This window comes from Pygocentrus nattereri, chromosome 15, assembly GCF_015220715.1.
Source record: "Pygocentrus nattereri isolate fPygNat1 chromosome 15, fPygNat1.pri, whole genome shotgun sequence".
NCBI classification, from domain to species: domain Eukaryota; kingdom Metazoa; phylum Chordata; class Actinopteri; order Characiformes; family Serrasalmidae; genus Pygocentrus; species Pygocentrus nattereri.
In genome coordinates, this window is record NC_051225.1 from 28,246,504 (window position 1) to 28,264,679 (window position 18,176).

Here is an 18,176-nt window from a genome sequence, read left to right on the forward strand (position 1 = left end):
TAGTTTCCAATTTTCCTCCAACTAACAAATTCAGTATGGTAAACAGTGCAGAGCTTCTGTTGCTCGGCACAGCAGTACCGCAGCAGTGTCTAAATCTGGCAGCTTCTCAAATCCTGTGTACGTGAATCCCCACTACTACTCATCTCCTCAACTCGTGATGCAACAGGTGCCAAGGCGGATAAGGACAGCCAGAGCAGAGATCCAAAGGAGCAGAACAAACAAAACACCACAGCATCTCCATCCACTGCCATGTGCCGCAAAAATTTAAGGCCTAAACTTCTGTCAAGAGTTCACTTTCAGGGAAAATGCTATGATTTATATCCAGTAAAGCATAATGTCCCGGAGATGTTGACATGAGCAATAGCATTTCCACTCCTAGTCCACAATTAAACATTCCTTACATTCTGTGCACTCTGCCATCACTTTCTTTAGCTTTCTTTAGCCATAAGCTTTACTTTCGAATACACAATTTTAAATGATTTATTGGTTATTTCTGAGTGAAAGCAAGTTAACACATCCTGTAGAGAGAACAGACTTAAACTTTAGTACACAATTTATATTTATTTGCTGAGTTTAACATCTTGGAAAGAAATAAAACATAAAATCTGCACCATAACTTTTGCACAGGCCTAATTTTGTAGGGTTTTTTTTGTCAATATGTCAAATTAAGAAAATAAAGGGTAATTCAGCTTTAAATTGTGCATAAGTGTGTTCTCTGTTATTGGGCTATATGGCAAAAATATATCATAATACTTCAAGTACTCCCTCGATACTTAATATGCTTCACAATATTTTGGTTTCTTATGTATTTTGACCAGGTGGAATAGATAAAAAAGAACTAGAAGCACCACATTTAAAACTACTATCAACAACTATGAACACAATTATGTTTATTCGGCAGTTCATACACTGCATGCACTAAATCCAGTTAAACAGCAATATACATGCATCAAAATCATCATATTGCCCACTGTTAGTCTGTAACCTCAACAGATAAGCAAGAAATGTATAACTCCCAATTGCTTAATACCTATTTAAAAAATGGTCTGTTTCATGAAGCTTCCACTGCATCAAGCAAGTAATGAAATCCATTTGAGGAAATACCTGATCAGGTGAGTGAAGTGAAGGTGTAGTCCTCTCCAGGGAACACCATAATGTAGCCTACACAGCAGAGCACTGAGGAGAGTTAGTGCCCACCAAAACAATGAGCTCACAACACAGCCAATCCCACGAGCCGAATGAGCTCACCTAGGCAATGGCACCATCCATTTGTCTACAGGACGGGGGGGATTACCAAAAGGCATTTTCATTACTGCTATAGTCCTGTAGCTTAAAGACACAAGCAAATAAGTGCCACTTTCCCTTTACAGAGTACATACAAAATACATAAGCAAACCACTAAAAGTGCAATTTTATGCTGCCATACTTTAGAGTTTTCTTTGCTGTCGACTACAATTAGGTTTGACCAGCTTTGCGGTTCATAATAGGATTGCACTAAGGCAGGAGAGGCCCGGCAGCACTCTATGTGGACATGTAGTATGTTAATGAGTGTAGTAAGTGAATACACTTTCATCTCTATTGCCGAACAGCACGATTAAACATCTGTGTCTGAAAAACAAATCTACTGTTTTTTCACGGCTCAGAACTGCTATTTACATCTTTCGTTTTATAACTAGTAATGTATTCCATTTTATTCTATTCTTACAATTCTGTGGAAACGGTAAACTAGTTGAAGTGACTTACAGAATAATTCTGCAGAATTCTTAAATCACATTAGCTTATAAGCAAAAATGAAAATCAGACATACAGAGCATCAGTGAAACCTGCTTAGATTTTTAAAAGAAACATTTTCTGATTTATGAAATCTAAACAGTTCATAAAATTTTACTTCATATTCTCAGATACCTCATTTCTTCTGATTTCCTTTCTAAGGGTTTCTTGACAGCTACACATCCTTTCAGACCCATAGTGCTGAGTTGTCTTCTCACAGTGGAAGGATGGACAGAAACACCTGTGGATGCTTTCAGATCTGAAGCTGCTGGTGGCTTCTAGGCTTTCCAGGGTTGTTAGGAGTCCCATTTACTCTGTATCTTTTATCCCCAATTCACATTTTTGTGCATTGTTGCTCCGAACACACCTGATACAATATGTTAGCTAATTAACAAGTGCCTTGATAACTGGGTCAGATGAGTAGAGTAGGGAAACACAAAAAGTGCAGAGCAAATAGTAGAGTGGGATTGGGAATTACTGCTTTAACAGTTCTTTAAACTCCAGTTTTGCACCTTTTTAGACCTTTTATTTTTATTGGACTTTCCCCTTCTTTATACAAGTGGACTATCTTATGTCTTCCCAATTCCTCAGAAATATCTCCTGAAAAATGAACAACTTGTACCTAATGTCCATTTTGACTGGAAATTAAGCAAATGGTCTCTGACTTTTCCACAGTGCTGTCAACATATTTCTTTATTTCTTTCAAATCTATTAACCTCAGTAGTAAAAGTAAAGCGGGTCTCTATTGCTATTTCTTCTCTTTATATGCAACAGTAGACTGTGCTATAAAAAGACATTAAAACTACAACATCAACTTCTTGCCACTAGATGGCCCAACTCATCCAGTAAGGGAGGGTCTGCAGCGGGCAGCTTTGGGCCCGTGCCATTAGATTACCAGTAATCACACTGAAGTATTTATGCTGGAAAAAGCTGCCAACTGATTCCATTGATGAAGACAATAAGTTGAACTGTGCTGAACTGTGATTACCAGATTATATAAACACAAATTCACAAAAACAATAGTTAATCTGGGACAGCCAGATCTGAATAAAGCGATCAGACAGTGCTACACAGGTAAGACCCAGATGTACACAGTACAAACACATCTGTTCCTCATCTCAGTCCAAAAGCCACTCCTGAAGCTCCTCATTAGATTCAAGAAAGCAGAGATGGGAGAATATATAACTTTCCTGTCAAGATATCACTGACTGAGATGATCTTACCTATCAGTTTTATCTTGGTATTGTTAAAATATTCAAAATATTTCAAAAGAATTGGTCCCTTTCCCCACAGTTATTACAGTACCATCCAAAAGTTTGGAATCACTTGTCATTTTAACAATAGTTGAAATTTTATACCTTAATTAATACAATTCTCAGTCCAGCAGCGACACTGAGGTGTTTAAAAAACTCCAGCAGCACTGCTCTGTCTGATCCACTCAGACCAGCACAACACACACTAACACACCACCACTACCACATCAGTGTTACTGCAGTGCTGAGAATGATCCATCACCAAAATAGTACCTGCTCTGTGAGGGTCCATGTGGTCCTGGCAGGATACACCCTGGACAGGTCGCCAGTATCTGCCTTTATATATTATAAATTCATTCTCAGGGCTCTAAAGATTTTCAGTCATTTTAGAACCTTTTATGGTTCTACCTATCATTCCTCATTCCCACACATTTAATATTGCTTAATTTGTATTTCTACATCTTTAGTGACCTACTAATTATTTGAAACCAGTTCATTTGAACAGGAGTAGCATCCATCACAACTGCAACAAAATTGGTTGAAAATATAGGTTTGAGTTTTGAACAGTGTTGTATTTTGATATTTTTTGTTGAGCCTCTTGTATTTCCTCGTATCACAAAACTGACTAAAATATGAATTATATAATAACAAATATGAAATTATTACCCAGCATGTTTTGCAAGGGTAGCAGAAGGCATTAACATTTAAAATGACTTCTTAAAAAGCCTAATTAGAATTATTAGAATATATAACATTATCACTGTATATATATATATGTGTATATATGAAACTGTAACAGTTCTATTCCTAGTGCTGGGGTGAAGCCTCTGGAGAAAGCTGCCCACCAGCTGTCTTCAGCTTGATGCTGGCTTTAAGGCTCTGAAGCTGCGCTGGAATCCAGACAAAGGCCGGCGGGATGAGGCCGCGGTGCTGTCGGACAATAGAAGCCCCTCAAGCCTTTTTGTGTGACGGCGTGCACTCAAACACAATAATGAGGCCCTTTTGTTCCACTTTGCTACATAATGGTGTCATCCACTAGCTAGCAGCATCAACTAGACCTTTTTCATAGAGACACTGTAAAATCAGAACTGGCAGCTTAATATAGTCAGTGTAATATAAAAAAGCATAATACACTAACAGAGCAGTTTCTGATGCTTTGCTTTTCTTTGTACACTTGTATATCTTGGATCTCTGAAACCAGTTTTTTTTTCAGCAGAAGGAAAAATGTTCTTAACATTTAGCGTAACTTAAAGCAGCACAAAGATGTTTTTGTTGATTGTTGATTGTTTTGTTGATTGTTTACTGAATGCAGTAGCATTATCAAAGTCATTATAGTAAAGTCTGCCCATTTGAGGCATCTTGGCAACATTGCCGGACAGTTATTTCCAGTCATACAATTTTTTTATGTTACACATACAAAGCATTTTTGGTCAGTTAATTAATTAAAGTATGAGATTCAACTTTTATTCATAATTAAATGATAGATAACAACTTCTGGGGAAAATTAAACAACAATGCTGCTGAATGAAGAGCCATTTGGGAGCCAAAAGAGTCATTTCTTGCTGGAACATCAATCACCACGGGCCTGTAATAGTACTGTTAAAGTCAGAAGCATCGGGTCAGATTTCGTGGGATTTTTTCAGATCATATCATATGTCTCAAATGCAAAATCAACATTATACTGATGACAACATTAGATATTACACCGACAGGCCATTCACCAAGTTTTGACCAAGTTCTCTTTGAATATTCTTTCAGCAAACATTACAATATAAACATTCTTCTACACATTACATGCAATTACACATTTCTACCACAGAGGTCTCCAAATCCTCAAAACCTACATAGTGAAGCTTTAACTTAATACAATTCTCATTATTATATTTACAAATAAAGCCATACATGGTTAAGGTGTAAGTAAAGTTATTCAGAGTAGTTTGATGTGAAACGCTCCTTTTCAGAGCAATTCTAAAAAGTAATTTTGGACCATTTATGTTGCCATATTAGACCTGTAATGGAGGAACCTGGCATTCTCAAAAAAAAAAGAAAAGAATATAGAAAAACTGGATATTTTAAAATGACAACAACAACACAGAACTTAGATCACACTAATATATTTTCCTGGCTTCATTATGACCAAAATCAAACAGCTAAAATGGTCACTATTTGTTTAAACAGAGGAGACGAGAAGAGCACAATGGCCTTTTTTGTTGTCTCTGGCAAATGGACAGTGGTCTGCGACAGACAGAACGGCACAAGCACAATGGTCAGGACGATGGTGACACACTAGATGTTTCAAAATCAACTGTCTTCAAAAGATGTTCAGCTTTAACCCCTTTCAGGCCACCTAGAGGTTTCCTGTATGCTATACTGTATAGGAGGCTATACTGTACAATCTAGATCCATAATCAAAAACGGCAGACAGTGTTGTCGCACGCATTTTCAGAAAATTCTGGAGTCTGTTGAACTGTTGAAGAAAAAAACGGAGGACTCAGCCAATCAAAAGCCCTTTCAAACTGTTAATAGCTAATACCTACGCCAAAGTGTTGTCTACATAAATGTACTTAATAAGTCAATAAAGATCTCTGCAGGTTATATTAACTTATACATCACCGAAAAAGCAAACGTGGCAGCTTTTCTCTTCAACAACATGACACACGCTGCGTCCGATATGAAAGCTATCATCAGCTTACGTTTCAGAAGTAAAATCAGCTTACGTTTCTGAATGTATTGCCACAAAAACATTAAACAAGACTCAGTTAATTGATCCATCCATACTGTACCCACAAATGCATGCTTCCGTAGCAACTGCTGTGAAGCTGGATCTTTGCCAAGATTCTCTTGAGCTTCCAGTTTAAAATGTTATGCTAACACTTCCATCATATAGCTGTCTGAAACCAGGCCTATTGGAAACTACAACAATGAATTTGCCAACATGCTAACTTTAGCTTGATTACACAACCAAAAAACTACACCTTTCACTCCGAACAAAATAAATATCATTAGAACTTAATAACACCCTAAATGTAGGTATTCCAACCAAAACACACCTGCTATGTCTGTTCATAAGGTTGAATGGGATTTTTGCCAAAGTTTGTCCAACGTAGCAGTTGCTTGAACATGGATAGATCAATTACACCATCTTTACTAGATACTCTTGGGTAAACAACTCCATCAGCACAACATATTCATTCTGAAACCCAACCACACATAATCACTACAAATGTCCAATGGAAATTCCATCGAGTTTCCAAAATATCTGCATAATTAAATCTATTTAAGGTGTAAACAAAGTTATTCAAAGTGGTTTGATGTGAAACGCTCCATTCCAGAGCAATTTGCTGAGAATTGTTTACTTTTGGTAGTGACAGGAACCAGATGTTTATTGATAGTTTTGGGAAGGTTTTGGCCTCAAATGAATACATTTTAAAATTCATTTGTGGTGGAGAAGTATGTGCAGAACATCCAAAGATTTTTTGTTTTCAGATTTATGAGTATTTTACCATAATCAACCTTATAAAACCGTATAAAAATTCAGAAGACACGTGTAGGACCACTGCTGGTTTTGGATAGCAAATGAAATGGCTACATTTGCTCTGTAGACTGGTTCCTGGGTCCCTGGTTCCTATCACTATCACTCAGTAAGTTTATCTACAGTGAACCATTTCACTGTCATTTCACATTAAACCACTCTGGATGACTTTTTACTGTGCCGATCATTATGCAGAATTCCGTAAATAACAGCAAAATTCCCCTGCCTCGTCTCTGGTCTAAAAGCAGTCCATTGTAACATTCCCAAGTCTCAACATCAGAAGTCTTCTGATGGCTTTTTGGCATCCATGGCATCTATGCCTCTATTTCCAAATAAATGTTATTTTAAACATGCAGTTATGATCCCCCCTTTCATTTTGTAAAACAGTCATATATAAGCATATAATGGAGTTCACACATAGTATTTAAACTCAGGCTTTTTACTGCACAGCAGACACTCAAAACAAGACTGGTCCGCTGTGGCTCAGTAATGATCAGTTCTAACCAAAGCTGCCTTCATTTTGAACCTCAGCCTAGTTTGTGGTGCGCCAAAGCAATCTCCAGAGTAATAGCTATGCACATATGATTGGCTTGGAAGGAATTCTTTATGTAAAACTTGCGCTTTCAAGACATACAGTAAAATGAAGCATCGTTTTGTTTTTTTTGCAGTTTGTTTCAGTTTATTCACCTTTCTAAAGCAGCACTTCAGCCAAAAATCTAATTCATAAAAGTTCAATGTACTTGATCAGAAAGAAAATAAGTTTGGCATCTGAAGTTGGCTTGTTTTGCTGTGAACTACGAGGCTCATGTAGCTAACCAGTTATGGAAACTTATACCAAACCATTAGACTATTAGCATCACCTTAATCTGTTAAGTAATCTCAAACAGACTTGCTTATACGTTTCTGATGGACTGTTCTGACGGATCTACAAAAAATGACATTTCAGTTCAGTTTCAATTCAGGCTGTAAGATGGCTGTTTTAGTTATACAACATGCTTTTATCTATTTTTTCAGATAACAGTATGTCATACAGTGTCAGAAAACACACGAGCAAGTCTATAATCTATAGTGACTAGAGAGTATGTGACTCAGAATAATAGTGTTGTAGTACTCGGGACCATAAACAAGCAGTCTCAGTCTCGTCTCGGCCTCGACCTCGACCTCTTTCAAGATCAACGAAGCATGATGTCTCTGTCTGAGGTAAAAACCTCTATAAAGTCAGAATAAAGAGAATTTAAAAAGTATTTCTCCGCATCTGGGGTCCCCAAACATTTGCAACTTGCAGCCCACATAAACAACCACAAACGATTCTGCGAATTTAAGTGATCAGCGAATCTGCGAGTGAGAAGGCTGATTTGGCAGCTATTAAGAGCTGGATGACAAGCTAAGGAGAGGAAAGCTGAGGTGTTCTGGCTGACAGGTTCAGATATATATTCAATATGTTTTGTTTCCAGTGTAAGTTGTGTTTCAAAGCTTCATTTGTAAAGACGCCTGAGCAAACAGCAAATAGCTGTAGTCACTCATTTTCAGTTCCACTGCATGTGAAGCCCAGAGCTACATATTTACTGCTTTATTCTCGTTTTGGTTATGCTTGCACTGAAATTTTAAACATTACTAACATTTTGCCAAAGTACTTGATATAAATGTTTTATTTTTGCAAATAATCAACAGTGTTATAATATTTGCTAATCAACAGTGTTATGATGTTTAATAATTAACAGTGTTATGATATTTAAAATTACATTATGTTAAATGTTTGACATTGTAACAAATTTTGTCATTAATAACTGCAGTACCACCACGGCCACCGGGGGGCCGCAGCCCACAGGTAAAAAACCACTGTGGTTTAAGTTTAAATAAAATCTGTTGGTTGAGGATCTAATTAATTAACTGAGTATTATTTGTTTGTTGATGTTCACTGATTCCAAGGTTCAAACACCCCGTGAGGGCATCATCCTTCACTCATTCACTTTTTTCATTTAATAATAAAAATGGATTTTGTTTAGTTTATGACTTTAGGTTGTGACTGAAGGTTTACATAAAAAAAAAAAAAAAAAAAAAAAAAAAAAACTTTGACCAAGATTGCATATATATATGTGTATCCACTTTATTAGGCACACCTTGCTAGTGAAAGGTTGGACCCCCTTTTGCCTTCAGAACTGCCTTAATTCTTCATGGCATACTTTCAACAAGGTGTTGGAAACATTCCTCAGAGATTTTGGTTGGTTATTTGAGTTACTGTTGCCTTCCTATCATCTCAAACCAGTCTGCCCATTCTCCCGGCATTTTCGTCCACACAACTGCCGCTCACTGGATATTTTCTCTTTTTGGACCATTCTCTGTAAACCCTAGAGATGGTTGTGCGTGAAAATCCCAGTAGATCAGCAGTTTCTGAAATACTCAGACCAGCCCATCTGGCACCAACAATGATGCCACATTCAAATCACCTTTCTTCCTCATTCTGATGCTCGGTTTGCACTTCAGCAAATTGTCTTGACCTCCTTTACATGCCTAAATGCATTGAGTGGCGGCCATGTGAGTGGCTGATTAGCTATTTGTGTTAACAAGCAATTGAACAATTGTACCTAATAAAGTGGCCGGTGAGTGAGTGTGTATGTGCATATAAATATATATATATATATATATATATATATATATATATATATGGTTCCATTGATACGCCAACAGCGATATACATATATACACACACACACACACACACATATCTTGAGCCAGACGCAGCATTTAACATTTTGGTCATGAGTCTTCACTACAAAAATACTACAAAGGCTGAAAGCAAGAGTTCAATCATTAAAGTATGGAGTTTGCAGCAGTAGATAATTGGTTATACTTGTTAGCTATATTAGCCTCATAGCTCCTGTGCATCATTAGCTGAAATATTTGTGATGGGAACTTTAACTCTCTAGACGTGTAAAAGACCCGGCCCCCCAGTGTCTGAGCAACAAGGCCTACCGTTTCAGTCCCAGCTCCAGTGTCCTGTAGGAGCTCTTCACCAGGCAGATGGCCTCCTGTCTGTATCCACTCAGGGGAACTGCGTTAATACTGACAATCTCATCACCCACCTGGAGCTGCGCTGACGCTGCACGGCTTCCCTCCTCCACCTGCTCACACGCAAGCACACACATACAGAAAGGGATGGTATAACAATCGGTTTGCAAGTCTGCCATGTGACAGAACAGCATAAGCCAGATGTTTTTCTTTTGTAATTACTGCTGAGCAATATGACAAAAATAATGATAATTCAAGATTTTTCCACAATACAAATATGTATTGTAATATTTTGTCTCCTGAGGTATGTGAAGCAGTTGGAATGGATGAAATTCACTAGCAAAACTAATGACCAAACAAACATATTTGCAAAGAAAAGAGCAAATTTTTTTAATTAACTGTTTTTTCCCTTTGTTTCTTTGTAAATAGTTTTGTTTGGTTATTGGAGGGCTGACCTGTAATCAGCTACCCATCACTATGCAGTTCAACCAGCGTATAATAGCTGCTTTTTGTTGTCTACATGCTCTCTAACTGGTCTAAATTAGAGACCTTGGGATATGTTGGCTGGCTGTCAAGCCGGCTGATACTAAAGGCCCTCAGCTGGATCAGTCTAGGTTAAAATATTGCATATAAACATGGCAATAATTACCAACATTTTTAGTTGTAGCATTGCTGGGATTCAAACTCAGGAGCTTCCAATGACAAGGCAAAATCTTGTCACTGGGGTCTGTGCTGCTGTTTAACTAGATAACAGCTGGCACAAGATCAGACAGACCCTAGAGGAAGCTTATGCCTCTACAGCTTTGGCCCTCAGAAACTGCACAACTGCCCTCCAGGTCAGCATATAAAATCCATGTTTTGAATGGCAATTGTTCATCAGTTTCAATAAGGTTCAGCTCAGCCTTGCTGAGCAGAGCTTGTGGGCAGCTTAGGTTCCATGAGCCTGCTCTTGAGCACCCCTTGAAGTGCAGATTATTTTTATTAACTAATAAATGGCAGTAAAGGGTATTAACAACACACTTAACCAAGGTTGTGTTATTGTAACATGGGTTATGTTAGGTTTTGTAGGGCTTAAGCAGAGTTATAACTCTTAACACTACACTTTCCTCTTGAGCACCTATAATATGCTATAAAATAATTACAATTAAAGTAATGTTTATGTTGCCCTTTTTTGGATTAAACTCCTGCCCCCCCAAAAAAACATCTGTCCATGGGGCTGAATGAAAGCAATATAGGCTGAACTAGTAAACCTGAAGGCCATCATGGTTGGAATAAAAAGAATATGTCGAATTTATCCAAGCCGAACCTCAGGCACGAAAATAAGAAGTAACACAATAAACATTTATTTATAAAGATAACAAGAAAAAAAGGTCATTAACAGAAACCAAAGACTATCCACATGTAGTGCTTTATTTACATTATTTAAAACTGACTTTCTCTTAATAAAACACTAAATAAAATAAATCCAATCAAAAATATAAAATGATCTCAGCTGATATTTTGAGCTTTTAACCCGCAGAAATTATTATCAGCAAAAGTTTCACATCAGTTGGGCTCTAGTTAAGTTGGCTTGACAAAGCTGAACCAAAGCTGGTTTTTGAGTTAGGACCACTAACGTTAGCGCCTCTATGGGCAACCAATCGGGATTCAGTTCTATATCATTTAAACAACACCATAGCATTCACCTGGAATACCACAGCAATGGTTTACAAAACCTTAGCAACAATGTGAGTTTTCATAGCAAAGCCTTTGTCGAGGTAAGTTAAGGTTCATTTAAGAACTTTCACCTTCTTGTCCAGATCTGCCTTTTTTGTTGCATACAATTTTTCAGAAGTACTGATGATATCCCACAATCTACCAGATGCAGTATCACAAGGCAGGAAACATTCCAATCGCTAAGCCACTAATCCATCACAGGGCAGACACACATACATACAGTATCTCACAAACGTAAGTGCACCCATCACATTTCTGCAAATATTTTATCTTTTCATGGAACACTATGGAAATGAAACTTGGATATAACTTAAAAGTAGTCAGTGTACAGCTTGTATAGCAGTACAGATTTACTATCCTCTGAAAATAACTCTGCACACAGCCATTAATGTCTATATAGCTGGCAACACAAGTGAGCACACCTCACAGTGAACATTTCCCAATTGTGCTCAAAGTGTCAAAATTTTGTGTGACCACCATTATTATCTAGCACAGAAACGTGAGGGTGTACTTACCTTTGTGAGATACTGTATACATTCACACCTATGGACAAAGACTGCATATCTTTGGACTGAGGGAGGAAACAGGAGCACCCAGAGTAAAACTTACGCAGACATGGGGAGAACATGCAGACTCCACACAGAAAAGATCCTGGCTGCCCAGCCAGGGAATCAAACCCAGGCCCTTCTTGCTTTAAGGCAACAATGATGCCAAATGACAGGACTGGATATTTGATACTTTGTGCAATTCTGATATTAATATTGCCCACCCTTACTTGTAAATCTATGTAGGTGTTGTGAACAGAGCAAAAGAGACACACTGAGTCTGGCCGGTGGATACACTGCTATGGTTAGATAGCTATGGACACATTATCAAGTTCAGAAGATAAGCTCATGTGGTTGCACAATCTCCACTGCTGCCATCCTTGTTTTCTTCAATTCCTCAGTTTGAATTCTTCTTACTCTGCGGCATCCATGTGTGAGAACAAGCAGCTTTTGCTGACAGATGTCCGGCGGGAAGGTCTGGTCTGCGCTGATACAACTGTGAGTAGTCATCACAGTCAAAACATTTCCAAAGACAGCTTTATTTCATTCTAACCACAGCAATGATAACAAGCCTGCAGCCCTTATTCCATATGGAACCATCTGAGAATGAAAATAAACCACAACTTCAGTTTAGCAGATGGCAGTGGAGAGAGTGTCAAGGCCAGAACTGCTGTATCACTGCTTAAGTAAGCAGGCTAATGGCTGATAGACAAATTCACCATTCACTTATCATAATAAATAAAATGGTGCTCCAAATTATTCACACTCATGTAAGCACATAAGCGGCCACAGGGGACTCCAGGCAAGTCCAGCACTGCCACCACCAAAGAACTGATGGGAAAGATAAAGAAGGAATGTACTTGTACATTTTAGACGTAGCACAAGTGAGATAAACAATGCTCTCGGTATTCAGCGAGCATAGCGAGCTGTGGAAACAAAGCCAAGCGTACTGACACGGTATCAGGAATGACAACCTATCAGCTACCAACAGCAGCTTGACATATTCCTTCCTCTCTTAGTCAAAAGAAAGGCAACCTGAGTGTGACAATTAAAATTTCAAGAGGCTGAAACTCTAGACTGAGCAGAGGCCATGTACCCCAATACATGACCTCCTGTGTGGAAAGAGCTGCAGCCACTGGGCCATCAAGGCCTTTTTATGGTGAGGTTTCTCCAAGCTGCTGCTCAGCCAGAGGTGCTCCATCTTATTAGGGTTGTTACAATATCAGACTTCCATAATACCAACAAAAATTTGATAATCGTTTGAACTGTAGACTGGGCAGTCACAAACAGTCAGTTAAACTTAATTAACTGCCTGAGGGACACACCCATGTATATGCACATTTATCATGTACTACGTAAACGTAGATTATAATGGTAACTTTGTTTACTATGCAAAATCAGCTCCATACTGATGACAACAGTAGATAATTCACTTATATACTCTGGAGACATGTTGTTCACCAAGTTTTGACTGAGTTCTCTTTGAATAATCTTACAATGCACTCATTCTCATCAGACTTCTCCACTCAGGGAAGAGATCTGAATCACAACCAATGTCACAAAATTTTCTTCTGCACAAAGAAGGATCAGATTACTCTTTTATTTACTATGACTTTATTGACAGGAACAGGTCCTATATCAGCTCTCCTACTCTGAGAAGCTTTGTGAATATGGGCCATTGCATGTAGTTACACTTTTTCACCAGAGAGGTTTCCAAATTTCCAAAACCTACATAGTGGAGCTTTGAAAATAAAGAATTGAATGTTACCAAATAAAATATCTTGGGTGCTCCAAAGATTCACCAAAAATACTGATTGCACTTGGTATGCTAGACAATAATGTGGTAAATAAGGGCAAATAATTGCACTCTTCTGCTCAAAAAGTAAAAAAATGCTTTATTTACTTAAAAGAAAGAATGACATAGTGATGGGCATTTAGGGTATAGTCCAAGAACTTAAAGTGTTGAAAACTACAGTTCAATACATTGCGCAACCCTACTTATGACCTGTGAAAAGGAAACTAACCTCCCATCAGTAAAAAAGGATTGGCCTGGAGTAAACAACCATCTTGCAGTGTTTAGACTTGGAGTCAAAGTGAGGGTTTGAGTGCCTGTTGAGAGCTGAAAGGCCACATTCTGAAAATAGCCGAGGCTGTGGTTCTGGACAGAAAGTGGTCAAGGGATGACCGTGAGTCAACTCCATGGTTTTAGTTGTGGTGCCAACAAGTGTGTGCTGTCACTGAATATGAACTGTCACTGAACTTGTCACTATCAATTATAATTAGCCTTGAGGACTCTGTGATCTATGCGGCATCGGTGTTTATCCAGAGACACACATTGTAACAATGAAAGAGTCATTCAGACCTAAGTCCACCGAAGCTACAATGATGTTCAAGAAGTACATTAAGCTCCACACATTTACATTTCATCCAATAAAATACACACAAAACTCAGAGATATAAAAATTATGTGTTCAAACTGTTCAGGATTTCAGGCTTCGAGGAAATAAAGCACACACTTCCAGGAAAAGACAAAAATATGTAAGGAATTTTAATTACAGCCAGCTTGTCTATTTTGCAAGAGCTTTCTCCACCGTGGACACAGTGGCACTCCAAACAATGATGGAGAAGAAGAATAAATCATATAATTACAACTAGAACTTTGACTAGAGCTATACAATAATGCTTATGATGTGAATTCTTTTTAATCATGATTAGTTCTATGGATTAAGAGTAGTTATTCAAGAAGACACAAAGGCTGCACAAAAATGTTAGTTGTTATTGTAATGATGGCTTTTGTAGCACTGATATCTCAGAAAATATCAATTTAACCAATTACAAATGTTATTATTCATGCTTTTACAGCATCGAACAAATCTTAGATGTTTCAGTGATGAATGAATCAAGGCATTCACAAGTACACAGTTCCACAGGCCAATGCTGGGGGGGCTTTACACTTTATGTGCGTGTGTGTGTGTCCAGGGCAGAAAGAGTCACTATTGATATAGTAAGTTATAATATGGACATACTGCTGTCACAAACAGGAAAACAAAAACTAAGAACAAGCAATGCTTTGTTTCTCCTACCTTGTAGAAAAAGGCTTCTATGCAAAAAAGACAAGAGCTAAACAGGGCTTTATATTCATTCATAGGCATAAGCTGATTGTAGAGTTACACCTGTATTCATTTGCAACAAATAACCTGCTGCACTGGCCACACCCACTGCCGCAAAATGTCTGTAGATGGTAAATAGCACTCCCTTTAGTAGATAAAATCAGAACCTTAATGTTATATTGATCTTGTTATTACTATTACATATTAAATAAGACATGCATACAGGTTTATAAGGCAAGCGATCATACTGTATATTTATGCAAATCCTAAGTACATCAATAGTCTTCTCAATGCTTGCTAAGCTGCTAGAGTTCAAAAAAGCTTGCAATCAAATGTCCATGACCTGTAGATGAACTGCTGTGTCCTGAAAGACGAACAGCGTGAACATTGTTAGTATTACCTTGAGAAAGCTTCATATTGTAATCCTGAACTAAACTTATCTGGCTACGGCTCCTCAGACCTCCGCACGGGCCTCTTACTCCGCTGAGACAAAACATTCAGAGAATGGCAGAAATTGCACACATTCCTCAGCAGCTCCTGACACCACTGGAGCCTCCTGTACCAACCTTCAAATTCCCTCATGTAGGAGACTTTACAGTAAGTATAGATGTCACTGCAAGAAGAAATGGCAGTTTGGCAATGAGAAGCATCTTGAATGTGGGAAATATCACAAATATTTTCCTTATGATATTCTTGTAGGAATATTGTATGAATATTAAACCTACACAAGGAGATTTACTTATAACCAACCCATCCTGTGACCTACACTGTATACCTAAAAGTAGCCCTTCTAAACAGTGAGTTCAGCTTCTTTAAGGTGCACCTATTGCTGACACAGGTGTTCAGTTGCACACATAAAACTTGTATAAGTACATAGAAAAACACTGTCAATAGAATGGGGCACTGCACATGAGCCTAAAATCACCATGCCCAATGCCAAGCATCAGCTAGAGCGGTAGAGTATACCGCTCTAGCTGTTTTGGGTTGGGCTGGAATGGCATTTGTAATCAAGAACCAATCATCCAACATCACTAATGCTCTTGTGGCTGAAAGCAATGAAATCCTCAGAGCAATAATAAAACATCTAGTGTAAAGTCTCTCCAGAAGAGCAGAGCTGTTACTGCAGCAAAAGGGCGACACACCTCCTTTTAATACCCCTTATTTCAGAAGAACTTTTGGATCAGCAGGTGTCTACAGAATTCCATTTTGATTAAATGATGTAGTTCAACCACTCCAATATCTGATGTCCCTGACACAGCATACAGCTCGTCACAAGGGAAACGTGTTCTGTTGCATAACAGAGGCTTTCACTGAGCCTTTAATAAAGCCTTGCTCTGCCAGACATTTTGCTGGAAGCACTGTACTGTACTGAGGGGTGGGCAACATGGCAAAAATAACATATCACAATGATGTTGATGACATTTTCATAATATACAACATCTTGTGATTTTTAGTTCTGTATTTTATGAAAAAGTTCAATGCGAAATGGTGTTTTGTAAACAACCTACTAACCCAGATTTCTTCAGTGGTGGTGACAGGAACCAAGGTTGCAATGTATAAAAAGGAAATATATAGTTGTCTGCAAATCTTTGGGTGCCCCTGATCAAATGAAATGTTACACTGATGTTCTGAGTGGAAATAAGTAAACACTTTCTCTACAGAGAACAGTTTAGCATCTCCAGTTTGCCTCACAGCATGTCTTTGGACTGTGGGAGGAAACCAGAGCTCCCGGGAGAGACTCACACAGACACAGGGACAACTTGCAAACTCCACACAGAGAGGACCCTAGGCGCCTGGCCGGGGAATCGAACCCAGGCCTTTCTATTTATACACTGATCAGGCGTAACATTATGACCACCTCCTTGTTTCTACACTCATTGTCCATTTTGTCAGCTCCATTTACTATAGAGGTGCACTTTATAGTTCTACAGTTACAGACTGTAGTCCATCTGTTTCTGTATACTTTGTTAGCCCACTTTTGCCCTGTTCTTTAGTGGTTCTTTATACTAACACTGTTTGCTATTTGGTGTTGACCAGAGGTGGATGGGTTCCCCTTTTGAGTCTTGGTTCCTTTCAATGTTTCTTCCTCTTGCTTATAGTGAGTTTTTCTTTGCACATTAGGTGAAACTCAGGGGGGCTTAGACCCAGATTTTTCTGTAAAGCTGCTTTGTGAAAACCCTTGTTGTAAAAAGAGCTAAATAAATAAACTTTGACTTTCACATGCAGCATTGGTGTGATCAGGCAAAACATTATGACCACCTCCTTGTTTCTACACTCACTGTCCATTTTATCAGCTCCACTTACTATATAGGTGCACTTTGTAGTTCTGTGGTTACAGACTGTAGTCCATCTGTTTCTCTACATACTTTGTTAGCCCCCTTTTACCCTGTTCTTCAGTGGTCAGGCCCCCCATGGACCCTCACAAATCTGGGTCTAAGCCCCCCTGAGTTTCACCTAATGTTCACAGTGGCAAAGACAAACTCACTATAAGCAAGAGGAAGAAACATTGAGAGGAACCAAGACTCAAAAGGGGAACCCATCCACCTCTGGTCAACACCAAATAGCAAACAGTGTCAGTATAAAGTACTAAAATACATAAACGGGGAAAAACAGCTGAAACAATTAAAAAGAGTCAGCAGCATGTGCCTCTCCACCAGGACTGGTTTTCCAAAAATACATTCTCAGCCAAAACCTTCCCTCAAAACACTGTCTTAGGCACAAGGCCATGAATTCATAATCATTTTGTGTAGTAACTGTCTTAATAACTGTACGTTTGGTTCCCATCACCACCACTGTGAAAGGATCATTTCACATCAAATCACTCTTGAAAATATGAGTTACTGAATTGAACACTTGCAAAAATAAACTGCTTGAGAAAAACAGAAGTACTGATAATACCCACCAAGTCCTCTGAAAAGCATAGGGTAGCATAACTTAACAGTTAATCATATCATCCACCCCTAACTGTCCTCATAATAAAGTCTCAGCTGATACTCAAACTGCGGAGCCACCAGAGCGTGCAGAACAGCTAAAATCTTCTATGAAAATTTTGTTTCATAACACACATAGGTTGGGGGGGTGGTGGTGGTGGGGGGGTGCTTTGAATCTTCAGTCTAACATCTAGATGTCAAAACCTCTGGATCTCACAAGAGAGCAGCTGCTAAAGTACCTGTGGAAAAAAGATTTCGAATGAGAACACTACGTGCCAAAGAGAGAAGAAAAATGGGGTCATGTTTTCAAA

The 18,176-nt window shown here is 38.5% G+C and overlaps 1 protein-coding gene across 5 annotated transcripts in view; it reads right to left on the minus strand.

The window, feature by feature from the left end:
* shroom2b (shroom family member 2b) overlaps nucleotides 1–18,176 on the minus strand; it is a 44,192-nt gene that overhangs the window by 22,402 nt on the left and 3,614 nt on the right. For 4 of the 5 annotated variants that reach the window (XM_037545498.1, XM_017724795.2, XM_017724794.2 and 1 more), the window contains exon 2: nucleotides 9,529–9,677. Coding sequence is in view for 4 of the 5 variants with exons in the window: in XM_017724795.2 (XP_017580284.1) it covers nucleotides 9,529–9,677 (149 nt within the window). In the remaining variant the exon portion in view is untranslated. Of the gene's footprint in view, nucleotides 1–1,104; nucleotides 1,162–9,528; nucleotides 9,678–18,176 lie in introns of all 5 variants that reach the window. The other variant, XM_037545497.1, reaches the window with a different exon arrangement.